This window comes from Leopardus geoffroyi, chromosome A2, assembly GCF_018350155.1.
Source record: "Leopardus geoffroyi isolate Oge1 chromosome A2, O.geoffroyi_Oge1_pat1.0, whole genome shotgun sequence".
In the NCBI taxonomy this organism is placed as follows: Eukaryota; Metazoa; Chordata; class Mammalia; order Carnivora; family Felidae; genus Leopardus; species Leopardus geoffroyi.
The window spans coordinates 101,420,788-101,448,445 of record NC_059331.1 but is presented as its reverse complement, the minus strand read 5'-3'; the positions used below and the strand labels follow the sequence as shown (position 1 = coordinate 101,448,445).

The window sequence follows — 27,658 nt, the reverse complement described above, 5'->3', positions numbered from 1 at the left end:
ATACTTGTATTAAAATGGTCATTGAAAACCTAAGAAATCTATGTTTTATGCAAATATTGGCTAAAATTGAGTCCTTAACCTTAATTGTAAGAATTTGAAATTTAAATTCATTTGTAGAATTTCAAACAGTTTAATTTATTGACTTATCACACTATGAGATCTCTTTTTTTGTGGGTGAATGTTGACAGAAAATACCTTTTTCACATCGTACAAAAACATTTTTAGAAATGCTTGTCTATTAACATTCAGGAAAACGAACGTTTTCTAGAATATACTTTCGGAAAATAGACCCTTGGAGTTAACCATTGAAGCTGTAGAATGAATGATGTCTCTGAGAAAGAGAGCTGAGGTTTGAATCCCACCTTGTGGTGTAGCTGGAAAAGAACATTCACAATAGTGTGAAGATAAGCAGAATAGCTATCATGTTAGGGAAACCAAGGAGAGGGGGTTTCAAGAGGAAAGCAATTGGTGGTGTTGAATGCTACCAATAGAGCAAGGACAATGCTTTGGAAAAAGAGGGCTCAGGATTTGTAGCTCTAAGGGGTTTTGTGGTTTATGGAGGGTGATGGAGAAGAGTGGTAGGAATATATCACACAGCCCAGGCATGCTCTTGTTCAGTGTTGGCACTTTATTACCTTTAATTGGGTTCCTATTGCTATCTTCTGGGTTATTTACGTCAGTAAATTAAACGTGGGAGTGAATGGAAGAAAATAATTAGTTGGGGTTAGATTTTGCCTCCATTGGCAAATGATAATGATACAGTAAGTTCATGGTACAATAACAGTCAACTGTTATTTTTTATCACCCGTGTCACTGCTCTTTATTAGTTGGGACCTTGGGGAGTTAATTACAATCTGTGGGTGTAATAGGAGTTCACCTCTTCTTAACGGAGTGTCTGCATTGCTGATGACCTTGGGAATGTGTCAGAAATGTGAATTCTTGGGTTTCAATGCAGACCTACTAAATCAGAAACTGTGGATGTGGGGCTCAGCACAAACCCTCCACGTGGGGTGACAAGCCCTCCACGTGACTCTGATGCACGCTTAGGTTTGAAAACTGTGGTATAATCATATCTGATAAATGATTAAATGGTTTCACCTGCAACCCCCACATTTATTCCTATGTTGAGCTGAGCACACATTTAGATATGATACCTTGCAACTGAGCCCTAGTTTAAGGATCGCTTTGTAATTCTCTGAACTCTGTGGTTGGAGGTCACAAAATTCTTTCAGAGAAGCATAAGGTTACACAACCAGGCTGAGGAACAGCCAGTAGGCAGTTTCTAACTCTGCTCCAGGTTAATGCTCATGAATCTTTCTACCAATAGAATTATTGGTCTCCTTCGGGAGATAGAGCTAGACTCCTCATTGAGGAAGAAATGCGGCTGGATTTGAAAAATCTGGTTTCCTTCAGTGGTAACATTTTGTGTAGCTATTTCATGCTTCACTACCTTGTTGCCACTTCTTTTTAAAATTAGATTTTTTTCCATTCAACTATAATTAACATACAGTGTTTTGTTAGTTTCAGGTGTGTAATATAATGATTCAACAATTCGATACATTTCTCAGTGCTCAAGATAAGTGTACTATTCATCCCCTATACCTATTTCACCCATTCTTCCACCCAACTCCCTTCTGGCAACCACCAGTTTGCTCTCTATATTGGAAAACATCTCATTTTATGTTTCAACACCGAAGTGGCATTAAAGCTGAAAAAGCATAGGTAGCTCTCTTTTCTGAAACTGTGAATGTCTCAGAAGCATCTGTTAATAAACCAACGGTGAAAAGAATTGTGAATTCAAACTGAAGTCCCCAAAGAGAGATACTGAGCTTAGATTGTTAAAAATATTAAATCACATTGAATAAATGGTGAAGACTGAACAGTTCTGAAGTCACCCTATCTGCTCAAGAACATTGACAAATCCCATGCCACCCAGCAGGACTTGGGACACATTGCTAGGAAATCAGTGTCGGTTGATAACAGGGTCCTGATAGGGTTGTTAGAAGAGCGAGGACGGTTTGTTAACACAACTGTCTTTTTATAATTATTTCATCAGGGTGATGAAGGGAAGAAAGGGAGCAAAGGAAATCAAGGACAGAGGGGATTTCCAGGGCCTGAAGGGCCGAAGGTATGTTTCTTATATTCTCATTTGTGCTCTCGGGAGATTGAAATTGTGTCTGGTTTTAATAGAATAGATTTCCACTGCAAATTGGATTCCCTGGTTCCTACTCAACAAATACAAAACAAAACTCCCAAATGAAAGAGGCTTTAGAATAAGCATACTATTCCAGACCAAACAGGATGGAGTAAAGAGTCCACAAACTATGTCATCTTCACTGGAACATTTATGATTCTTAGAGACAATCTGTCAATTCTTTCAACTTACCACCAAATATTCAGAAGTTGGGATGAAGTTATGACTGTAGGAGATACCAATTCTCTACCATCCTTTTTTGCTAAACAACAGCACAATTCCAGACTAAGGCAGCACAGTGATGATGAGGAGTGGGGCTTCAGAATGCGGTAGAGTAGGATTTTCATCCTGCCCCACCCCAAACCTTTCTGGGCCCGTCACTTCAATCACAGAAAGAAAGTAAAAATAGTACCTATTCTAAGATTGCTGTGAAGATTGAAAGAGTTAATAAAGCACTTAGCACTGTTCCTGGCACATAGTACGTGGAGCTATTCAGAGAGTAAAAAATCAATACTGTGAAATGGAAAGTAGGAGATATATGTCCTGATAAAGTGACCAGGACAGGGTGCTGAGGATGAAGAAAAGGAAATTGTGAGACAGGCAATTAGGTATGTGTCCTGACTTAGCAGGAGAGAATATTGAGGTCATTTGGATGTGTCAGGAAACAGAAATTGCAAACCTAAGAGAGTTCAGGCTTCTAGGAAGATGCTACTTGTAAGGAGACAAGGAGCATGTTCAAGGACCAGATATTAAAAAAAAAAACAACTAAAAGGGGGAAAAAATGGTATCAGCCACATACGAGCAGGTAGAAAATAAAGCATTCTCTGTAGACCAGTTATTAAGCTTCAGTGTCCATCAGTGTCACCTGGGAGCTTGTTACAAATCCATATTTCTTGGGGCATCTGGGTGGCTCAGTCAGTTGGGCGTCCGACTTCAGCTCAGGTCATGATTTCATGGTCTGTGAGTTTGAGTCCCGCATCAAGCTCTGTGTTGACAGCTCAGAGACTGGAGCCTGCTTCAGATTCTGTGTCTCTCTCTCTGCCCCTTCCCTGCTCATGCTCTGCCTCTCTCAATCTCAAAAATGAATAAATGTTAAAAAAAAAAAATTTAAATTGTATTTCTTGGTGCCATGCCTGGATAGCGTGACTTGATAGGTGGGTGGGTCCTAGCCATCTGTGTTTTGTAAATAAGTGCCCTATGCTCCAGGCAATTCAAGAAGTACCTGATGAGAAATGTCGCCATGTAGGGAAAATGTTGTATTAGTATTAATAATAATGGTTATTCCTTATATCTTACTCTTATTCAAAGTATTTTTTCTGTATTTTGAAATAAAGCTTTTTTGATGAAGAATTGCTATTTTTTAAAGCATAATCACAATTTAATACAGTCTTTAAGAGAATTCTATGCTATGTGTATAATTTCTTATTTTAAAAGAATAGATTAAATCTAGAAGCATAATCTTGTTACTCTGGTTTAAGTGAGAATTTTAATGAGTTGATGTTTTATCCTTGGCCATAGGATTGAACAGGGTGGTTGTCTGTTGCCAAAATCCTCACTGTGTCATGCGCCATTGTCTTATAGGTTTGGAATTAAAGACTGATGTGTGCATATGTTGGCACGATCTGGGCCCTAGTTGGCTGGTGTGCTCAGCCTGTGGGTCGTACAGGGTAATCAGCACAGTGGGAGGGTCTCAGCTCTGAAGATGAATGTGGTCAAGGGCAAGAGTCTTAGTGGTGAATCTGATTGATGGAGTCCCTCTTGGAGGAAACACAGGGGCCAAGTGGGCAGCTCATGCACTTGGAAATAGCTCAATCTCTAAGGCAAGGGGAGGCAAATTTCTTGGAAAAGTATAAGTAGTAAATAATTTAGGCCTTGTGGCCAAGAGGCAAAATTGAGGATATTACATAATCACTTATATAACAATCATTTGAAAATGTGAAAACTGGGATGCCTGATAGAACATGTGATTCCTGATCTCGAGGTCATGAGCTCAATCATGTTGGGTGTGGAGCCGACTTACAGAAACAAAACAAAATATGAAAACCATTTTTAGCCAATGGCTGTGTAAAACATGGCAGCAGGCAGGATTTGGCCTGAAGGTCACAGTTTGCCACACCTATCCTACATCAGTAGTTTCCAAACTGATTGATTATAAATCCCTACTAGCAAAAATGAATTCGACCACACCTCAATATAGGTTTATTTTTTAATTGTAAGTTTTATTCATAAACTATCATATTGTTATGATATTTACATAAATAATTAAAAATCTAAAAGATGAGATAAAAATATATCATGAAGCTTTAATATTTTCTTCTAGTATCCCAAATGGGTCATTTTGAACATGTCATGTTCTTTTAATGACAATTACTTTGCATAGTGTTCTGAAAATTTTTTTAAGGTTTATTTATTTATTTTGGGGAGGGGGAGGGCTTGCACACATCAGGGAGGGACAGAGAAAGAGGGAGAGAGAGAATCCCAAGCAGGCTCCGTGCTGTCAGCACAAAGCCTATCACAGGACTCGATCTCACGAACCACAAGATCATGACCTGAGTCAGAATCAAGAGTTGGATGCTTAACCGACTGAGCCACCCAGGCTCCCCGATGGTGTTTTTAAGTGAGATATTTGTACCTATATCAGAACCACCAGAAGTACCTCATCAAATTCATATTCCTGGGCCCAGCCCCTAGAGCTACTGAATTAAAGTTTCTGGGGCTGAGACCTGACTATATTTTACCAAATTCCTCTTATGATTTCTCTACACTAAAATTTGAGAATCCTGGTCTAGAACCAGGTGGGACAGAGATATTGCTTGGGTCTTTATTGAGAGTCAATATTGAGATGCCAAAAAAATTAAATAAATAAGTAAATAAAAGACATATTGGAAATTTTCTATTAAAAATTCCATTGTTTTTACCATAAACTCCCTACTTCTGAAAAGGGATGTGAGATAGCATACAATAGAAGACTGATACACCATGGGCCATAAAATAAAATAAAATAAAATAAAATAAAATAAAATAAAATAAAATAAAATAAAATAACAAAGGAAAAAGTTATAAACTAAAAGGAACATTATTTGCCTGCCAAGTGTACCCAAGAACTTATGCTGGAGAAAGTTCTTGTAATTGAACACATAGTTCCCTCTGAGCTTCCTGGCACACAATACAAAATGGAAGCACCGTGAATTGCATAATTTTTATTGGCAAATAAAAGAATACACAAGAGATAAAAATTTCCTAATACTCAGAAGTTAATTGAATGCATGTATTAAAGGCACAGAAATCTTAATCATTAAAAACTTTAGTAGTGGTTTACAAAGATGCTCAAATATTTTCACATTGGTCTGGGAAATAGGTCATAATATTTTAAAATGCTGGGAATACATTTCTATTTTTCCTAATAGAATTCCTATATATGATTTCTTTGCTTGCAATGTAGTAAGTATTTTGCTCTTTTTTTTTAGGGTGAACCAGGAATTATGGGCCCTTTTGGGATGCCCGGAGCATCAATTCCTGGACCACCTGGGCCAAAGGTATGCATTCTTGAGAATACTTATTTTTTATATATACATATTTTAAACTTGGACCTTTGGCAGGTGGGGTGGGGAAAAAAATTCATGATACCAATGGACTAGAATTTTAGTTTTGGAAGAACCCCAAGATATTATCTAGTTCAACCCTGACAGTTCACAGTTAAGCAAACTAAGGTCTAGCAGGAAATTTAAGATTAGAAAACAGATTTCTAGCTTCTGCTCTTGAACTTGTCACTTCATCATGAACTACCTCCACCAAATCCTGGAACCCTATGTAAGTAAAAATGTACTGTGTTTATTCAGAAGAATCAGGTAGGATTAATAATCAGAAAGTCTGGCAGGAAAGAAATCTACTCAGATTTAAGAGGTTCCCATTCTTACAGTCCAAGTATTTGAGTCTAGGTAGCCACCTATTTTAGTGGCCTTCCTCTAAACAGCTGTCATAGTCTTTACCAACCTTTACCAACAGGTTTTATTTGCTTAGGATTTGCAATCCCCCTCAAATACATTAGAAGAAGCCACTACCTCAAGATCAGAGACTGATAGATCAAAGCCTTTATAAACTGGTTCATCTCTTTTGTGCTTCGTGCTATTATGGCTTCTCCTGCTACTTAAAGCCTGAAACTGAACGTTATTTGAAATATGCAGGGAGACAGGGGAGGACCCGGGATGCCTGGATTTAAAGGAGAACCGGGAATTGCTATTCGAGGACCAAAGGTAGGCTTTATTCATGTTCTTTCTTCCCTCTACGAGACAGAAGGGAAAGGGATTTAATGCACAGTAAGTTTATAGTTGAGACTGTTCTACTCACTGTCTACATTGAAGAACTCAGTGCATTGTTTTCGTTTTTAAAAATCAAGCCATCAGATAATTTATTTTTCATAAATGTGGAGGAATGATAGCCCCTTATGGTGAAATTTTGGATGACTCAATAGTTGTTTGAAAATACTCCTTTTGTAATGTCTGTTGTACAAGAGATTATATGACCTCTAGCTTCTTTCATTTACATATGAATGGCCTAGGTGTCTCTTCTGCAAACCACCACTGTGGAAAACAAAGCAGAGAAATTTAACTCAATAAGTCTTCCAAACTTTAACTTTTTGGATAGCGTTTTGCAGAAGAGATACTGAAAGTTCATGTTTGGAAGCTTTATTGAATTAAATTTCTCTGCTTCATTCTCCATCTTTCAGTTATTTTAAATGAAAATGCAAATAATTATAGGAGAAGACGGCTTTCAGTAATCATATCTATTTTCCATGGCAACAAGGCACCATTTCCCTGTTCACACAAAACCCAGCATCACAGCAAAATTTAACATTCCAAATGTCACAAGCACATCCCATCCCCGTTTATGAGAACAGGCTTCAGGGCTCCATAATCAGCACTTCATTAAATCAGTAGCATGTTGTTATGTGGTTTTGAAACTGGTTTTAGTTCTATCAGATTGCCTCTTGTGGATACAAGGATTCAAGTACTAACATCAGGGATTTTCAAACTTCAAAAAAGAAAACTAAGAACCATTTTTGAAATATAATGCAAAGCCTATTATATACTGCAATTAAGTTGGAGTGGTCCTTTTAAAGGTCAAGGGAAGATCCTGAACTCCATTGTTCTTAATCACTTTAACAGTTGTCCTTGCTAGAGAGACAATCTTCTGGTTTATTGAGGACACAGAAGGTTCCCAGGATGTGGGATTTTCAAGCTAAAACAGAGAAAAGTCCAGGGCAAACCAGAACAAGATGGTCATCCTACTCCCCAGACACTGAAGTACATGGGAACCCAAGCTCTGTACGACACAAGGAGAAAATTCCAAATTTTCTAATGCTAATACTGCAGATAGGGCTTTGATCAAGAACATTGGGTAGCAGTTTTCATATTGTTTGATAACTTCCTGAATCTGCATATTCCTAGTTCCATGATTTAAAATTACGTCTCTCTACTTATACTGTCCTTTACAGTAGAAATAAAATCCAATTAAATGTGCAGCCTGGATTTATTAGCCCCTCCTGTTTTTTTACTGATCGCCATTGGCATTGCTAATGATGTAGTTAAAGTTATTTGCTTCTTTACTCCATGATTTTTCTAATCCCTTGGTCTCTAATGATACTCTTTCTGCCATTCTTCCCTAATGCGCTATTTTTTAAACCTTTGAGAGGTTAAACGTCTGATAGAAGTTTTGGCACATAATTCAGTTTTGTATATGACTTCAGGGAGCTCCAGATCCTCCCCTAAAGCCCATTGCAAAACGCCAGATTGATATTTCTGCCCTAATTTCTATTGAACGAGAGACGCTTCAAAGGGAATTGCTCTGCAGGACATTTTCTTGAATCCAGCACATAAAGGCCAAGTGACAAAAATTCTCTCTAGAAATATATTGTGAGGAGTCCAGAATAAAAATCTGAGACAGAACAGTGCCCCTATCCCTGCCCCCTGATATTTCCTATTAATATTAGAAGTAACAAGCTAGCTGAAAATTTTGCAGGAAGCAGGACAAGGATATCTAGGTAAAAAATGTTTAGTTGTAAACTATAAATGTTTTAACATTTTTTTCCTCCCCATGTAGGTGCCAGAGGATAAACAGTAACAGCTGTTGATAATCTGTTATAGTCTTGAAACTTAGAAATAAAACCTGAATGTGAATCTTGATTCCAGTTTTCTTTTCCTTTCAACTTAACCAGGGAGCAGTTACTATTTTCTTCTGTCGTTGGCCTGTTCCTTGTGTAGGCATGGAAAGAAACGGATATATTGTTTTGGGACATGTCTTTATGTAATGTTTGGCACTTTAACATTAAATTTGGTTGGATTAACACAATAAATTGCTTCTAGTGACTAGTTAGTTCCTTAGAGTTGGGGATATGCCAAAATTCACCTCTCCAGAAGAACTTGTTTTTGCTCTCTGTCACATAACTTGAAGAGATCATCCCGGGGTTTTATTCATGATAAATAGTAGATTAAGTTCTTACAAGCGGCCACACGTTTCCTAGAGATCACTCTTAAGAAGGTTAATCCCATAAAACCAGTCTCAATTTAATAGGAAAAAACAGCTATTGTATTCATGATTTTCAAAATAAACTTAACTTTTTTATACTTAAAGAGTATGTAATTTTCTTCCCCCCAATCATTCATTCATAGAAGTAGAATTAGGAACAGCTTTTGAGAGTTGGATTGTGGGCAGCATTTGGCTTGGGATAATGGTAGTTTGATCTCAGAATTTGAGATCCTTGCATATAAGGAAAACACTGAGAGTCCTGCTACTTTTTCCAATCTTGGGAAACAAAGGTCTGCCCATTACTAGTTTCTTTCTAATGTAAAACCCATAGGAATATGGACAGTTTTTAATCAAAATAGTTGATATGTGTTGAAAGGGTCTTGTAAGAGTTATCACAGCAACAGAATGGAATGTGATACAAAAAAAATTACACATTTTAAATACAGTGTAATAGGTTTATATTTACTGAATCTTCTAAGAGTTTTCCTCATTTTTTTCTTCCTCTCTCTCCATTTTACTTGAGTCAGAAATTTCTTTGATTTCCATTAGAAGGAGAGTTACACTTTCCTGAAAATCCTGTCATTCAAAAGGCAGTAATCACACTTTCCTCTATAGAGGAGGCCAATTGTAGCTACCAAAAGTTTTTGATGCCAAAGGTTATCATGTAAAGCAATATTTAGAACTTCTTCCTCGATATTGAGATATGAATCACAACACAAACTCTGTGTCCTATATGTTTACAACTTGTTTTTTAAAAAAAATTAATCTGTATTTAATTTTCATTTTGGCTTATTTATTCCTTGTGTAATTTGGGCACCACTGAAGAGGACAATGGATATAGTATAACAATAGGTAGCACATAGTTATCTTACTTTACATTCAAAATTTTACACTTGAAATATAGCTATGTATTCTTTCCTTCTCTTCTCACACTGTGCTTATTAAAATTTCTCATTTTTATACTTCTCCACAATTTATGATATAGAAAAGTATAAATTTAAAAATTAACCTATCAACAATCGGCCATTTTTAATTCCTATGAAATGTGTTTCCTATAGAGGACTTTGTAATGGTTCATATATATTCCCTATATTCACACCACACTTCCCACCAAATGCAAATGGGTAAGACTTATGAAGAGAGACTTATAACAAGTTGCCATCTGTGGTAGAATTCCCTTCTAAAATTTTTCAGATCATTCCTTTGCATTATCAAATGCATGTTTTCCATATAGAGTTGGTATTGTGCTTAAGTTTTGCCAGGTGTTTCATAGTTTAGTCTAACATTATGACCTGGTGTTGGAATTTACCCAGGGTGCGCAAGGACCTCGGGGACCAGTGGGTGCTCCAGGACTCAAAGGTGATGGCTATCCTGGTGTGGCTGTAAGTGTGGACATCGCTGTTATTTCCTTCATTTCCTCTCTCTTCCCTCCTTCCTTCCTTCCATCCTCCCCCCCTTCCTTTCCTTCCTCCCTACCTTCCTTCCTTTCTTCTTTGATGAACACTGTACATGACAAGTACACTCACTCTCTCCTTTATTATGTCATCTCAGGGACCTCGGGGACTACCGGGACCCCCTGGACCAATGGGTTTACGTGGAGTGGGGGACACTGGAGCAAAGGTAAGATTTTAAAGTAAGTAACATAGAAGCTTCTAAAAAAATGTATTTATAGGTAAGTGACTTTGGTAAAGGTGAATTTTTTTTTTTTTCCAAACATGCTAGAAGAGCAGTGGTGTCTAAAGAATGTATAGTTATTTATCTTCACCTATGGACTTTCTGGGGAACTCACACTAATTTGAACATGTAGATTAACTTTGTGGATTATCTCCTGCTTCTCTGGTATCAACTCCCATGTTCCTTTGCTGCTTTGTTTTCTGTCCGAAAGTCAGAGTTTGGTCCAGAGCCCTCTTCCCTACTTTAGACATCTCTTCCCTGGGTGTACTCATTTAGTCCCATGGTTTTCACCACTACCCATGTGCTGATGCCTTCTCTCTTCAAAACATATTTTTGATTCCAGCTGTTTTTCTCCTTCTGCTTCACCAGGGCAGACCACCATCATCTCTTGCCTGGGCTGTTAATCTCTTCAATGGCCTTGCCTCTTCCATCTTGGCCCTTCTGTTACCTAGCAGGCAGAGTGGTATTTTAAAACCATGAACCAGGGGTGCCTAGGTGGTGCAGTTGGTTAAACATCTGACTTGGGCTCAGGACATGATCTCTCATTTCCTGAGTTCGAGCCCTGCATTGGGTTCACTGCTGTCAGCACAGAGCCCGCTTCAGATCCTCTGTCTCCCTCTCTCTCTGCCCCTCCCCAACTCACACTCTCTCTAAAATAAATAAAAACATTTTTTAAAAAGTCATTAAAACCACGAAACAGATCATATTCCTTTCCTTCTCAAAAAACACTCTGATGTCTTGTCTCTGCACTTATAACAAGCTCTTCCTGCTTCCTGTGGCCTGTGAGGCCCTTCATGACCTGATGGTAGCTTCTGCCTCCTTCTTTGTTGCCTTCCGCCAGCCACACTGGTCTGCCCTATTTCAGCTCATTCCTGCTTCTAGGTCCTGGCTCTGTCAAGATGGCTCATTTTCTCTCTCTTTTTTAAATTTCTTGATTTATTTATCTGTCTACTGAGAGAGAGAAAGAAAGAAAGAGAGCAGGGGAGGGGCAGAGAGAGAAGGAGAAGGAGAATCTTAGGCAGTCTCCACACCCAGTGCACAGCCTGACACAGGGCTCGATCTCACAACCATGAGATTATGACCTGAGCTGAAATCAAGTGTCAGAAGCTTAACCGACCGAGCCACCCAGGCACCCCAAGATGGCTCATTCTTAAGGCCTCCACTCAAGTCTCACTTCACCTGGTCTTGACCGCCTAAACAAAGAACAATCCTGTCTCCCCTTCCCCATCACTATCACATCCCCTTGAATATTTCCTCCATAGCATTTATCATCGTTCGAAGCCATCTTGTTCATTTACTGTTCTGTGTATCCCACGGAAGTGTAAGTTTCCCTGAAGGCAGGTTGTTTCTCTCATTCCCTGCCAAATTACTGGCACAGAAAGTAGGTGTGCCACACACAAGGAGCATTATAACATGTAATGAACTGCAGGGGTGCCTGGGTGGCTCAGTCGGTCAAGCTCAAGCGTCTGACTTCAGCTCAGGTCATGATCTCACGGTTCATGAGTTCGAGCCCTGCATCGGGCTCTGTGCTGACAGCTCAAAGCCTAGAGCCTGCTTCAGATTCTGTGTCTCTCTCTCTCTTCCCCTCCCCACTCATATTCTGTCTCTCTCTCTCTCTTTCTCAAAAATAAACATTAAAAAACAAAACAAAAAACATGTAATGAACTGAAAATGAATGAAGGATATTACCCTAAAGAAAAAATATTTCCTTGGAAGCATATCTACTTAGCTTTTCAAATGCTTCCAGGTCATTAGTGAGAGAAGTTGTAATTGCTCCGTGTCAGCTTCTCATTTTGAGTTTTTGGTCTCTGCCACCGAACTTGGGAGTGACAACACCTACTGATGCTTCTGTGCAGTGAGGCAGATACCCTTTTGCCTTCTCCAAAGATGATTGGAGACCCATGGCACTAAATATTGTCTCTAAAGGACAGCTTGGCTCCCCCCTTTCTCTGTTAGGGTAACCATGAGAGTCCAGGAAGAGACTGCATCTGAAGGTACTATGTAAACGTGCTGCTGAGCACAGCTGAGATACTTTGATCAAGGTTCTGGCTTGGTCTGACTCAGAATTGAATCCAATCCTCTAACACCCCTTGACAGTGTCAATAACCATACTAAATTTGGGGATTGAAGTATTCTTTGTTTCCTTAACGCATGGCAATCTGTCAAATGTTAAAATTTAAAAATAGAATGACATTTCAATAGATAAATCTTGTTATTTTCTGCTCTGAGTGAAGCACTGGTAAGAGCTTTTGTTATTACATGAATATTCCTTCAGTTAGGAAAGTAGAAACTTATTTAAAATATGGCATGAAATAAAATGTATTAAATATCTACTGGAATGCATTTGTATTCTAGTGGAAACATGATCATTTACATTTCCACTGAGCACATTATTATATTTTATGTAAGTATACATCATATTATATTAAATTATACTATTATGCTACTGCTTTATATTTAGCAATGATAATAAAGACAGGCACTTATACACATAGGACATTTTAAAATCTGTTTCTTGTGAACATTCTACTGTGTCAGTTTATTTAACATACAGGCTAAAAGATTTACTAAATGATTTTGGGGCACCTGGTTGACTCACTCTGTTAAATGTCTGACTTTGACTCAGGTCATGAGCTCACAGTTTGAGAGTTTGAGCCCCGCATCAGGCTCTGTGCTGACAGCTCAGAACCTGGAGCCTGTTTCAGATTCTATGTCTCTCTGTATCTCAAAAATAATAAAATAAACATTAAAATAAATTTTAAAAAAGATTTACTAAATGATTTCATATACTATTGTTTTTCTCTAAAAGTCCCTTGTATTTGCTATCATAACATTTTAGGGGGGAAATAAAGAAAAAGGGTATTTCTTCAAAATTTTATCCTATTTTGCTTCTTTTTTAAAAAGTTTTTATTTATTTACTTTTAGAGAGAGAGAGCAACAAGGGCAGAAAGAGAGAGAGAGAGAGAGAGAGAGAGAGAGAGAGAGAATCCCAAGCGGGCTCTGCACTGTCAGCCCAGAGCCCAATGTGGGGCTCAAACTTACAAACCATGAGATTACAACCTGAGCAGAAACCACGAGTCAGACACTCAACTGACTGAGCCACCCAGGCACCCCATGCCTATTTTACTTTTTGAAACAACCAACATGTTGCCAGAGATGTGTCTTAAGTGACACTCATTATCTCTGTTAGCTCGCACAGGAGGCTGAGTGGAGGCAGAAGCTGAGAGCTCATTCCCAGCTGAGACGAGGAAAGAATATTTGCAGGACCTGCCTCTGTTTCCCTGTCCCCCACCACCCTCTAGGCTGCCTTTTTTCCTCTCTTTGGCCTCTTCCTGGGGATACTAGGAAGATGTGTTATCCTGGAAATTTCTGTCCCTAGAAGGAGATGTTAGGAGTATGAGCTGGTCTTGGAATGAAAGAACATGGATCATAAGCTTGAAAATAAAGGAAATTCTAAAAGCAAACACCAACTTTCAAATAATTTTCAATATCACCTCTCGTCTTTGTAGAGGCCATAAAGTCTCTATACGGCCTCTTCCTCTGAAGAAAGCTTTTGGAAACACACACACACACACACACACACACACACACACACATATAAAGAAAAATGTTTGGAAAAGTTTCATTTCACCTAATTTTGTCCTTCTCATTTGGTAAAGTGGGGATGAGAGCCTTAAAATACCTAAAGGTGTCAATGGTAGCAAAAGCACTGGTCTCAAATGTGTACAAAATTCCTTGCCTTTCTTTCTGACTTAAAATAACAGAGAAATTGTAATTATGTGGGAGTGTGTGTACGTGTATGTAATTGTATAGACATATATATCTGATATGTTTTTCATTTAAACTCTGTGTAGTCACCTTAAAATATTGGCCTTAGCGCATTAACTTACAAAACAAATGTGTTTTGAAATGAGGAAACCATTAAGGTTGACAATTTATGGTAGGTTTTTGTGATATTTAGGTAAGGGCACATGTGTTTAGCATATGACACAGACATTAGAATCAAAGCTCCTATGTTTCAAAACATATCAAAAGCAGTCCCTGACATCTTGCGCCCTTGTGGTGCTCTCTGGCTTTTTTCCAAGTGGAAGAATTCCATATGACATCAGTGGGTATAGTGCTTCTATATACAGTGACCTTGAATTGCATCCAAATTTTGACAAGCGCTTCTGAAAGATTTCTACAATTCTTGTAGAAACTACACTTCCAAGCGGATGGCAGATACAGTTTTAGAACCTACTTTTGAAACACGCCAGGAAGAACTGACAATTTGGTTTCTTGGTAAGCAGGACATGCTCATCTAACACCCAGTTCCCTGGAAACTGACTTGTTTGTTGATGGGGAAGGCCAGCTCCACGGTCTTATTTAATGCTGCCTGGACCCCTATACATGAGAAAGACCCTTTGTGATTTGGGGACAATCATTATGCGAATCTCTTCTCCCTTTGAGAAGCCCAGATAACTCTTTGATCCTGTATTTTCACCTGCAAAAGCTCATGAGGTGCATGTCACCCAGAGGCTTATCCACTGACATCTCTGAGGGTAAGAGTTTATTCTTGGCCTCTTAGAAGAGAAATACAAGGAGTGGCTCTCCTGAGCTCTGTAAAGGCAAGTGCATTCTGCCATGCACCTGTCTTGGCCCTTTCAGCCCCCTTCAGTGTGCTAGCTCATCAGAGAGGAAGTCAAGCCTTCCCTAAGGCTCTGGAGCAGGTGAGCTTGGGCCAGTCCTTGCACAGAGGAAATCTAACCTGCCTTTTAGGGTGTTCAAGGGACCTCTTAATCATCAAGTGGTTGGAATAAAATCTGTGGGCAGAGAACACATGTTGGGTTGCTGTTGCTATTATTACCGTCTACCATATAAATATATATTATATACTACTTAAGTATTTCCAGAATATCATGGCATTTTAAGCTATTCCCTTATTTTATAGGTGAGGAAATCAAGACCAGGAAAGGTTGAACAACTTGCCCCTTTACAATACAAACAGTTTTGATACTATGTTGTGTTCATGTGTAAGGGAGAGACTATGGATATGGATGAATGAAGGAAATCAGAGCAGAGAGAATGACTCACTCTGACCTACAGATGCTTAATCTTCAAAGCTGTCTATCTTCCAGTTATCTCAGCACCATTTAGTATATAGTTGGATTGTTTCTCTTTCCATCCTAGCTTTTCCATCACCAAAACTTAAATCACATAAATATTAAAGGGACGCATAAACCCAAACTCAAAAGAGTTAAACATTTTTCCAAAGATTTAAATGTTTGAATATTGTAAATACACGCTTTATTTGACAAAAGTGGCCCAGAGTCATAAATTAAAACGCAAGTCTCTGTGAAATTCCACCGAGTATCATTATTCTAAAAATGTTCCCAGCATTTGAATTGTCCCTCTGTTCTCTGCAATGGCTCACATATGTGCACACCACCAACAAGCAGTGGCAGAACAGAGGAGCGATTCACACAGAGATGCATTAGGAATTTGCAGATTCTCTTGGTGGGTATGGACTGGATAAGAAACTCCAGCTTGAACAGTCTCTGACAAGGAGGGCTGGCCTTGGATGCAGGCTTAATGACAGTGAAATTAAGGGTCTGTAACTCCAAGTTGGAGCTGAAGAAACCCACCTCCCATAATATGACTGCAAAATTGTGACAGGCAGGGCAATCGGCTCAAAAACAGGACTAATTAAAGTCAGAGCCATAGCAAGTGAAATGCCAAGCAATCCGACCTTTAGATTTCAAAAGAGGTCACATTCAAGACCAGGAAAACTTGAAGAGGTGACCTTTCCAGGTTATCCCCCAATTCAGTTCCATGCATGTTCTTCGAAATCAGAACTGCATTCCGGCCTGTCTTGTGACCTGCAGAGTTGCTTTCGTCTCTCCTTGCTGTTTTCCTGGCTCTGCATGGCTCTCCTCAGCAGCACATACATCCTTCCCTTCTGCCTTGGAGACACACACTAAATCCTCTTAACATAAGCCAACCAACTCACCATCAACACATTTCTATTTGCAATCATGCAGACTAGAGGAGTGCACCCCCAGTGGGAAGTATATTGAATATCAGTGCAAGAGAACCTTCTCTTCTGTCTGTCATTAGGGACAATATCAGTATTTTTATTTTCAAGGTTTCTAATTCAGCTAAATGAGAAAGACTCTCTCTCCAATGAGATTCTTGGCATAGGGGAATCATTTGTTCATCTCTGATGAGTTGATTTTGAGAAAAGAAAGATCCTCCTTGGATCCTAAAGCAAATTTTTAAATTATCACAGACTTTGAGAAACTGCTGCTTTGGGGTGAATATTAAAGTTCTAGGAGAGAAATTACCTGGAATAATTGAAATTAGCTTAAATATTTTGAAATTTAAAGCTAGGAAAATATGATAAAGGAAATGTTATCATGATTTGTGTTCTTGTTTTCCAGCACCTTCTTTTTTTTTTTTAATTTTTAATGTTTATCTATATTTGAGAGAGAGAAAGAACCAGAAGGGGAGGGGCAGAGAGAGAGAGATGGAGACAGAATCTGAAGCAGGCTCCAGGCTCTGAGCTGTCAGCACAGAGCCCAATGAGGGGCTCAAACTCACAAGCCGTGAGATCATGACCTGAGCTAAAGGTGGACGCCCAACTGACTGAGCTACCCAGGTGCCCCTCCAGCACCTTCTTAATTATTTTCACATCTCCCTGATAATTGTGCTAGTAATCGTTGCTGTCTCCCTTCTCACATTAAAGGGTGTCAGTGAGAAGTGACTGAGTATTATGACAACGGCCAGTCAATAACCAATACTCATTATCAGTATCAGGCTGCGTATTCATAAACTTAGAATAAGACCTCTAAAATTTCCATTGACATCCTGGCAACCACAAGGGAGGTATTGCAGTCACTAAACCAGTACCTATGCTCATTAGATAATCCGTTCCAGAGTGGTGCTTGTGTTTGTGGTAGTTGGTGCCTTAGTAGATATATCTTAATTTTATTTAAAAACCAGAAAGGAAAAAACATTAAGCAGTTGCTAATCATCGCTTTGACTTATGCCTTAATTTTTTAAAGTTTATTTATTTTTTGAGAGAGAGAGAGAGAGAGAGAGAGAGCAGGGGAGGGGCAGAGAGAGAGAATGCCAAGCAGTCTCCACGCTGTCAGTGCAGAGCCTAACTCAAGGCTCGATCTCATGAACCAAACCATGAGATCATGACCTGAGCCAAAATTGAATCAGACGCTCAACCAACTGAGCCACCCAGGTGCTCCAGACTTGTGCCTTATTTTAAAACTCAATCATTTCCTGGTTTCATCATTTAGGAGAATCTTGAGTACTGTTCCTTGGAAAATTTTTAAGAAGTGAATTCTTTTCATAGGGAATTCAGTTTGCTTTTCATTGTGCCCAAGTAGAAAAGCATGAAATCCTTTTTAGAACAACTGTAACCTGCTTCCACCATCCTCTCAAAGAGTGACAGGGACCTAAGTGGCACAGCCAGGAGAGAGGCAGTGATTAAAGCCTTGTCTAAATGGGGGGGGGGGGGCAGTCTAACTGGGCTCCTTTGTCTCTAAGAGCACTGTCTTCTCAAATATTTTATTTAAATCTTATAAAATATAGAAGGTATAATAGATTGTTTCCTTTTCACTGCTCCACTTGAAATCTGTTATCTACTAGCTGTGAGACCTCAGCAAGTCATTTAATTTCCTCAACTATGGTTTAAGGAATTAGTGGAATAATGTCTATGAAACGTTTTAATAAACTGTAACACACTAAAGTAGTAGTAGTAGTCACAGCATGTGTTACTCTGCCAAATCAAGTATATTGCAGTAGGGATACACGGAGAAAATAAGAATTGGGTAGGCAGAAGATCTGGAATGAGACTAAGTACAAAATTGGGGTTAAGCCACAAAACCGAGCAACAGCAACGGCGGGGAAATGAAGAGGGAGGCCTTAGGCAGCTGGGTACCTGTACAGGTTGTGTGAGCCTGTCAGGGATCTTGAAATGAGGATGCTTTCTTCCTTCTCCTTGAGAGAGTGTGATTAACTGAGTATAGGAAACGCCTTTCACAGCTACAGAGCCATGTCTTTGCATTTAATGGCGGTTGGAAGAAAGTCTATGGAGACATTAGCTAGCGTTTTGCATCTAGCTCCAGCCACCGCCAAGATGAGAGATGGGCTCTGGAGTTAGGCCTGGGTTTGAATTGCTGCTGGCCATGTGGTTTTGGGGAAATCGTGTATTCTTATCTGAAAGTCTCAGCTTCCTTAATCTATAAAATGAAGTAAGTTGATGTTAATAGGATCGGATAATGAATGAAGAGTACTTGCCACCTAATAAATTTAATAAATGCCAATTGTTATTCATTTTATTATTATGATAATTTTAATGTTAACCAGAGCAAAGAGAAATGAGAAAAAGAATGAATGCGATAATGTGTTTGGTTCCTTTTTCTTTCTTTTAAAAAGTGAAAGTTGTGATATTAATCAATGAATGGTTTTCAACCATTCTACAAGGTTATGGTCCAGGTAAAACCTTCACTGAATCATTGTTAAATTACATGTACAAGTACTGCAGGTAGTTAGTTCTAAACTTGGCCATTTCCTGTGAAAATGGCAAGAGTATCTTGAGTCTAGAATTCTCTTTGTGGGCCAAGGGGAAGCTCTGGGCAATCTAAACAGTTTTGATTTGTTTTGTTTTGGTTTTCTTTTGTTTTGTTTTGTTGAGGAAGGGGAGGGACAGGGCTTAGGCTATGTGGTCTTATGAAATTGATGGATATAGTTAAAAATGGCAACTCCAGAATTTGCCTGTTTATTATCTCCTAATGCAAGGGCTCCCTCTGCAGGTTCTAATAACTCTCAGATCCTGCATGTCCAGCTGTGCGAGTCCCTGTTGTAATTCCTTTTATTTGTGATTGTCACACCATCCACTGACAATAAAACTGCATGTCTGAAAATGTCATGTCTGAAAGTGGTACTTCTTAGGTACCACTTTTGCTGCATCGTGGCAGATGGGGTGCTATCAAACGGTGAAGTCCGTCTTGACCATGGTCTTCTTGTATGCATTCACCCACTGTTGTGGCCTCATATGGACACATGGCCCAAGGAGCAAAAGACATAATACATTTTCAAGACCCCACCATAGTAGAGAGACTCTGTCTCTGTGGATTCACGTAATTCATTAAGTGCCTGATATTCCCACCTCTTGAAAAGTATGGTACAGAAACACCAAGGAACAACCCTACCTAATACCATGTTACAGACCAACTCTAACATCTGCAGAATATGTTAAGACTTGGTTTGAAGACTATCTATATATCAGATGCATATCTTAGATTATATTTACCTAGGTCAAAAAGTTACAAAAGATTATTTTGATACGTAAAACACAGCTATATGTCAACAGTTATATGAGTAAAGATGGACGGCTTGTTTGAGGGAAACACTGAAGCACCACAGGTGACATGGGAATCACACCTTCAGAGTTCACTGGCCAAGGTTCAAGGGTAGAAAGAGCAACAAGGTGCTCACAAGGTCGGCATTCAGCCTGCAGGCACTCCTACATGACGAGAGTTAGGGAGAGCCGAGTAAGAGAGAGAATGAGTAGCAATAATAAACGTGGACAAAGCTGGCCTAAAGTACACTCACAGCAAATTTCAACTGTTTTTCCACTTGCTTTCACATCTGGGCTCTGTGTGTGTGTGTGTGTGTGTGTGTGTGTGTGTGAGAGAGAGAGAGAGAGAGAGAGAGAGAGAGAGACTAATACTAAATGAGAAGGAAGTTTTAACTAAAACCATCACACACACACACACACACACAAAATACCACGAATTAAATTGTAGAGTATTGAATTCTTTCTTAATATTTACTCAGTTAAAAAAATCTCCTACCTTGCCTCCATATACTTAATTTTTAAAAGTTATATAACATTGGGGACATGCCAAGAATGCATCAAAGACATGTACGTTCTAATGATACTGAATCCACTTGTGTGCTTTTACCCTTTGCCATATTTTTGTCTTTAAAATCTTGTATTCTTCTTCTCATTAAAGGTGAACATCACAGTAACCTTTCCTCCCCTTCACTGGTGAGATTGTTATCAGATATTGTTGATGGATTTTAAAAATACTATTAAAAACATTTTATTCTGAAAATTATCAAGCACATATAGAAGTAGAAAGGCTAGTAAAATGAACTCCCATTTGCCTGTTGCACTTCAACAACTATCAGTATGTGGCCAATCTTCTATTATCTTCTTCCCCCTCTCCTGCTGCATTACTTTGAAGCCTATCCCACACATCTCTCATGTAAAGGTTTAGTATGTGTATCTCAAATTAAAAGCTGTTTTTAAAAACATAACTGTAGGGGCGCCTGGGTAGCTCAGTCGATTGAGCATCTGACTTTGACTCAGGTCATGATCTCGCGTTTGTGAGTTCAGGCTCTGTACTGACAGCTTGGAGCCTGGAGACTGCTTCAGATTCTGTGTCTCCATCTCGCTCTCTGCCCCTCCCACACTCATGTTCTGTCTCTCTCTCTATCTCCCTCTCTCTCTCTCTCTCAGAAATAAACATTAAAAAAATTTAAAAACATAACTGTAGTACCATTAACAAACCTTAAACAATATTCATAATTTCTTAGTATCACCAAATATCCAGTGTTCAAATTTACCAACCTGAGGGGCGCCTGGGTAGCTCAGTCGGTTAGGCGGCCGACTTCGGCTTAGGTCATGATCTCATGGTCCGTGAGTTCGAGCCCCACGTCGGCCTCTGTGCTGACAGCTCAGAGCCTGGAGCCTGTTTCAGATTCTGTGTCTCCCTCTCTCTGACCCTCCCCCGTTCATGCTCTGTCTCTCTCTGTCTCAAAAATAAATAAACGTTAAAAAAAAATTAAAAAAAAAAAAAAAACAAATTTACCAGCTTGTCTTACAAATTTGTTGCAGTTGGTTTGTTTGAATTGGGATCCAAATTATGTCCACACATTGCATTTGATTGAGATGCTTCGTAAGTCTCTTTTAATCAAAGGTTAGTCATCCTTTGTTTTTTCCTTGGGCTTTCTGTGTAGATGAGTTCTGTGTCCTTGAGGGTCTCATCTTCGCTATTTTTTTTTTAATGTTTATTTTTGAGAGAGAGAGAGCGCATGCATGAGAGCGAGCTGGGGAGGAGCAGAGAGAGAGGGGTTACAGAGTTACAGAATCTGAAGCAGGCTCCAGTCTTCGAGCTGTCCGCACAGAGCTGGATGCGGGGCTTGAACTCACTGACTGCGAGATCACAACCTGAGCGGAAGTCAGATGCTTAACAGACTGAACCACCCCACGCTATTCTTATGGTGTTACATGTTTCTACATCCTCTGGTTGTAAAGAAACATCCTCTGGTTTCTGCATCCTCAGATTTAGAGACTTCCTCAAATACAGGTTCTGTTTTTCTTAGCAGAATTCTTTCCAGGTGGGGCTGTGTACTCCCCATCGCATAGCAGGTTGCAGCCATATGCTTTCCAACCTCACTGTGGAAGGGGAGAGGTGAATAGAAACACAAGAGAGGGAGCCATTGTATCTGGGGTGGAGTTGACACTAACCAGGCAAAGAAGACAATTATTTTTGATAAAACGTTGAATGATTTTGGGTAAAATCTACTGAAGTATGTTTACCTGGTTCTGTTTTGCTGGAGGGTATCAAAATGCAGCGAGTGTGAGTCAGGTATAGCTGGAGACCCTCCCCCAGCGAACTTACATATACTGCCTCTAAAGGCACATCAGAGATACTTAGGAAAGGAGAGACAGCAGAAATGTATGTGATATAGGACATGTTCATGTTCTCTACTTGGAGCTTTTGATGACAGGAGAGATCATTTAAGCTGGGAGAATCTGGGGGTCATTAAGACCCAAAAGTTGGGAGGCGGAAGGAGAGAGGTGTTAGAGAATTAGTACCTGTGACCACAAAAGCAACTAAGAACTAAGTGGAAGAGACGGTAACAGGAGACCCACATCATAAAGGTGGTCTGCAAGCACAAGGAAAATAGGTAATTATGAAAATAGAGATTGAAAGAATTAAGTCAGTAATAAAATAAAGCTTAAATGCTTTCTAATTCTTTTAAGGCCTTGTTTTCTCTAGAAGTACTTTAGGATTTATACACAGAGAGTAAATTTAAATAAGGATGGGCTATTTTGCTAGATAAACAATGTCATCATTTCTTATAATCCATGATCTTTGCACTGTTGCAATCTATAAGGTATTTAGCTCCTAACAGAACATGGATGAAAGCGGACCTGGGACAAGAGCTTGGGAGATTTACCTTCAAAGCCTGGCTTTGGTTTCTGTCCTTTTTTCTTTATAATTTCACTGAGGCATATTTTATATATCACAGAACTCACCCATTCCAAATGTATTTTTCAATGATTTTTAAAGTACATTTAGCGAGTTGTATGGCCTCACCATAAATCAGTTTTAGAATACTTTCTTCCTCTCAATAAAATCCCTTATGCCCATTTACAGTTAATCCTGTCCTAGTTCCTATTCCTGGTCCCAGGCAATTATGGATTTGCTTTCTATCTCTATAGATTCACCTTCTCTGGACATTTCATACAAATGGAATCAAGCAATGTGTGGTCTCATATATCTGGCTTCTTTTATTGAGATTAATGCTTTTGAGGCTCATCCCTGTTGTAGCATACAGCCGTAGTCCATTCCTTTTTATTGTGGAATATACCACGCTTTGTCTATCCATTTATCAGTTGATGGGCATTTAGAGGGTTTCTAGTTTGTAGCTATTATGAACGATTCTGCTAAAAGCATTCATTTGTAAGTCTTTGTGTGGACATATGTTTTCATTTCCCTTGGGTGCAGGAGTAAAATTACTAGATTGTATGGTAAATTGATGTTGAACTTTTTAAGAAACTACCAAACTTTTCCTAAGTGGCTGTACCAGCAACTGAGGGTTCCTCCTTCTCCTTGTCCTCCTAGTCCTACTTCTCAATAGCTGTGCAGCTTTGGGCTAACTTTAGTTTCCTCTTTAATAAAAGCTGCAATGAGGAGCACCTGGGTGGCTCAGTTGGTTAAGCATCCGACTTCAGCTCAGGTCATGATCTCACAGTTTGTGGGTTTGAGTCCCGCATTGGGCTCTGTGCTGATGGCTCAGAGCCTGGAGCCTGCTTCAGATTCTGTGTCTCCTTCTGTCTCTGTCCCTTCCCTATTCACACTCTGTCTCTCTCTCAAAAATAAATAAACATTTAAAAATTTTTTAAAGATAAAAGCTGCAATAAGGAGTTAATATTTCCCAAGTGCCTACTCAGCTAGACGTTGTGATAGACACACTCACATTCTTTGTCTCACTTCTCTGTCTCCCCATGAAATGTAAGTATGACTTTCTGTGTATCTGATGAATTTACTGAGGTTCAGAGAAGTTAGGTAAGTTAGTCATCACTGTGATGCAGAGTTGTCGCGAGTACTAAATTACATCACTTAGCATATGTGAACGTGCACAGCACAGTGCTGGGTACATAGAAGGTGGTTTGATGAAGAGATTTTCATTTCTCTGCTTCTTCCTATCATTCACATCTCACATGGGTCTAGGCACAGGGCCGGACCTACCCCAATCAAGCCCTACCTTTTCTCTGGGCTAGTTGCCTGTTCTAAAACACTTCCGGGACTCTGAAAACACTTTATAGGAATTTTCCTGGAGCCTCAACTGCTCTTGGGGCAGAAGTATCACAAAGTTTATCCGTACCCCAAGTAGCATAATCTTTGTTATATGAAAGAACAGGAGGGACTAGTTCGGGTTGGAGCTCTACCTTTCAATGGTTTCTTTTTATTCTCGTCTCGTCTTTCTCTCTCCACTCACAATGGTGGCACTTCCAATTCCAGAGAAGGGAGCTCTGAAAAAAAGTACCTAGTAATGTTGTCACAAGTTAACTGACTTAATTGCTTTGAAGTGTACCCATATCAGTTGGCTGGAAGATTGCATAAATGGCAATAAGAAGTGAAAACAAAGGGCGATAACATTCCCTTTGTCAAGTATAGGGAAGTGAGCTGATAGAAAAGGCCCCAATTAATATCTGAAATTCAAGGGTTTGGGTTTTAAAATATATTTTCTTACATGAAAGTTCATATGGAATATTTTTAATATGAAATATGACATTTTATATAAAATATACCACATAAAGCTTCACTTTAATCAGTGACTTGTCATTCATTGTGTCTTTTCAGGGAGAGCCTGGTGTCAGAGGTCCCCCAGGTCCCTCTGGGCCTCGGGGCATAGGAACCCAGGGGCCAAAGGTGAGTCTTAAATTCTGTGCTCTGTGTGAAGGTCAGGTACCAAGTGAACATTAACTTCATAGCAAATGTTTATTTTAGCATTGACTTATTTTTTCTTGATTGCTGATGAAAAGTCTCACTTTCTCATATTATGTGAGTTTTCAGTAAAATAGATCATAAGTTCATAAAGCCATTTATTTCCCCCAAAGAAATTAGGAAGTGGTTGCAAAATGCTCAAAATATTTTCAGGTTTCTTAAAGGCTGTGCTGTCCTTAAGAAGCACATCTTCACTTTGGTCGGAGGTGCCTCTGCTGGCCTTTTAACAGAACACCTGCTAACGTATCTATTGTGACATATGTGCGTAGTCCACTCTGTCAGGGCCTCAGTGCAAGGGTCCAGATTTGTTGCCCCCATAGAACATGAAAGAAACTGCCTCTGGATCCCTTTGCTCTGTTTTCTATTCCTCTTTCTTTTTCCATGTCCATTTTGGTGATTATTCATCTTTCATTCTCTTAATCAAGTGTTTTTCAATGAGGGAGTTCTTGCCTTCCTGGTCTGCCCCCAGGAGACATTTGGCAATGTCTGGAATCATTTTTGGGTGTCACAACCAGGAAAGGGGTGCTACTGGCAGGTAGTAGCTGGGGGCCCAGGATGCTGCTAAACATCATACTGTACACAAGATAGCACCCATCACAAAGAATTAGGCAGCTCAAAATGGCAAGACTTCAGAGGCTCAGAAGCCCTGTTTTAATCATTGATTCACATGCCCAACAAAAAATTCTTTGATTTGTTCAAAAACTAAAATAAAGAAGTATCAGGCATGTTCATAGGGAAAACAGGCGTCAGGGAGACTCCCATTACACATGCAAATTTCAAACATGTATATTCATGACCAAGATGCACAGAAATGAATGAGAGCCCCATTATCAGAGAGGAAAGGGAAAAGGCTCTATGAGTCAAAGATTTTTCTGAGGATCCCAGAGTTACCACGATTCTTAGTTTATCCTTTTTTGTCCATCAACTTCATTCTGGCAGTAGGCGATTTCTTAACTTTATGGATCACTTGATATGGATGAAGACATACCCAAGATGTTAGTAGTTGTTATCACTGGGTGGTGGAAAGAGGGGTCCATTTTTCCTTCTTCATTGTTATCTTTATTTCTGTTTTTAGTTTTAGTTTTTGTTTGTTATTTTCTAAGTGAACAGGTGTTCCTCTTACAATCAGAAAATAAATAAATAAACAAAGCTTTTGCCTATAGTGGAAAGAAAAAAAGACTAACTTGTACCGTAATTTATGTTCATCCAGCCTTGCTCAAAGTTTATTCCATCAAATGTTACTTTGGGAACTTCTGGAATAAGCAAAGTTAAACTAACTTCTCTATTGTGGGACTTTTTAGAGGCTTTAATATATTCATATAGGCATACCTTGGAGACACTGAGGGTTCATTTCCAGACCACCATAATAAAGCAAGTACCACACTAAAGAGAGTCAAATGAATTTTTTGGCTTCCCAGTGCATATAAAACCATTATCTTCTAGTCTATTAAGGGTACAATAGCATTATGTCTAAAAAAGCCCAATGAATATACCTTAATTAAAAATGCTTTATGGCTAAAGATGCTAACCATCCTCTGAGCTTTCAGTGAGTTGTAATCATTTTGCTGGTAGAGGGTCTTACTTCCATGTTAAAGGTCACTGGCTGACGAAGGTGGGGGTTGCTGCAGGTTGTGGTGGTTGTGACAATTTCTTAAAATAAGACAACAATGAAGTTAGCCGCATTGATTGACTTTTCATTTAACAAACGATTTTGTAGCACGCGTTAGATAGCATTTTACCCAGAATAGATCTTCTTCCAAAACTGGAGTCGTATTCTCAAATGCTGCCACTGCTGTATCGACTAAGTTTATGCAGTATTCTAAATTCTTTGTTTTCATTTCAGTAATTCTTCATATTTCCTACAACAAAATGTATTTCCTTTTTTTTTTTTTTTAATGTTTATCTGTTTTGAGAGAGAGACAGAGCACAAGCAGGGGAGGTGCAGCAAGAGAGGGAGAGAGAGAATCCCAAAAAGCTCCGCATTGTCAGCTCAGAGCCTGGCTCAGGCCTCAAACTCAAGAATCCCGAGACCATGACCTGAGCTGAAGTTAGATGCTTAACTGACTGAGCTACTCAGGTGCTCCACAAAATGTATTTCTTCTTTTTTTTTTTTAATGTTTATTTATTTTTGAGAGAGAGAGAGAAAGAACACGCATGAGTGGGGGAGGGACAGAGAGAGATGGAGACACAGAATCTGAAGCAGGATCCAGGCTCAGAGCCTGATGTGGGCATGAACCCATCCACTGGAAGATCATGACCTGAGCCGAAGTCGGGCTCTTAACTCACTGAGCCATCCAGGCACCCCTATATTTCTTAAATAAGACTTAAAAGTCAAAATTACTCCCTGATCCATGAGCTGCAGAATGGATGTTGTGTTAGCAGGCATGAACACAACACGACTTTCATTGTCTGTCTCCATCAGTTGCTCTTGGGTGACCACAAGCACTGTCAATATTTTGAAAGGGATCTTTTTTCTTTTTTTTTTTTTTTCCTCAGCAGTAAACCTCAACAGTAGGTTTGAAATATTCAGTAAACCGTGTTGCAAACAGATGTCATTCGGGCATTATTGTTCTCCTTATAGAGCATAAGCCAAGTGGATTTAGCATAATTCTTAAGAGCCCTAGGATTTTAAAAATGGTAAATGATAACTGGCTTCAACTTCAGCTCACCAGCTGCATCAGCCCCTAATATTCTTCTGTCTCAGGGAATAGAGATGCCTGAGGAGAGGGAGAGAGACAGGAGAATGTCCCCATTGTTGGAGCAGTCAGAACACATACAACGTTTATAGATTAAGTTCGCTGTCTTATACGGGTGTGATTCGTGTCCCCCCCCCCCCCCCCCACGAATTACGATAGTAACACCAAAGATCACTGATCAGGGGCACCTCAATGGCTCAGTTGGTTAAGCCTCTGATTCTTGATTTCAGCTCAGGTCATGAGTTCATGGTCCTGAGATCTAGCCC

At 39.4% G+C, this 27,658-nt stretch overlaps 1 protein-coding gene across 1 annotated transcript in view; it reads left to right on the top strand.

Annotated features, from left to right (window-relative positions):
• COL28A1 (collagen type XXVIII alpha 1 chain) overlaps positions 1-27,658 on the top strand; it is a 176,010-nt gene that overhangs the window by 82,726 nt on the left and 65,626 nt on the right. Inside the window, exons 21-26 of the mRNA XM_045494881.1 lie at positions 2,057-2,128; positions 5,662-5,730; positions 6,379-6,447; positions 10,033-10,101; positions 10,271-10,339; positions 24,553-24,621. Of these exons, the coding sequence (XP_045350837.1) occupies positions 2,057-2,128; positions 5,662-5,730; positions 6,379-6,447; positions 10,033-10,101; positions 10,271-10,339; positions 24,553-24,621 (417 nt within the window). The remainder of the gene's footprint in view (positions 1-2,056; positions 2,129-5,661; positions 5,731-6,378; positions 6,448-10,032; positions 10,102-10,270; positions 10,340-24,552; positions 24,622-27,658) is intronic.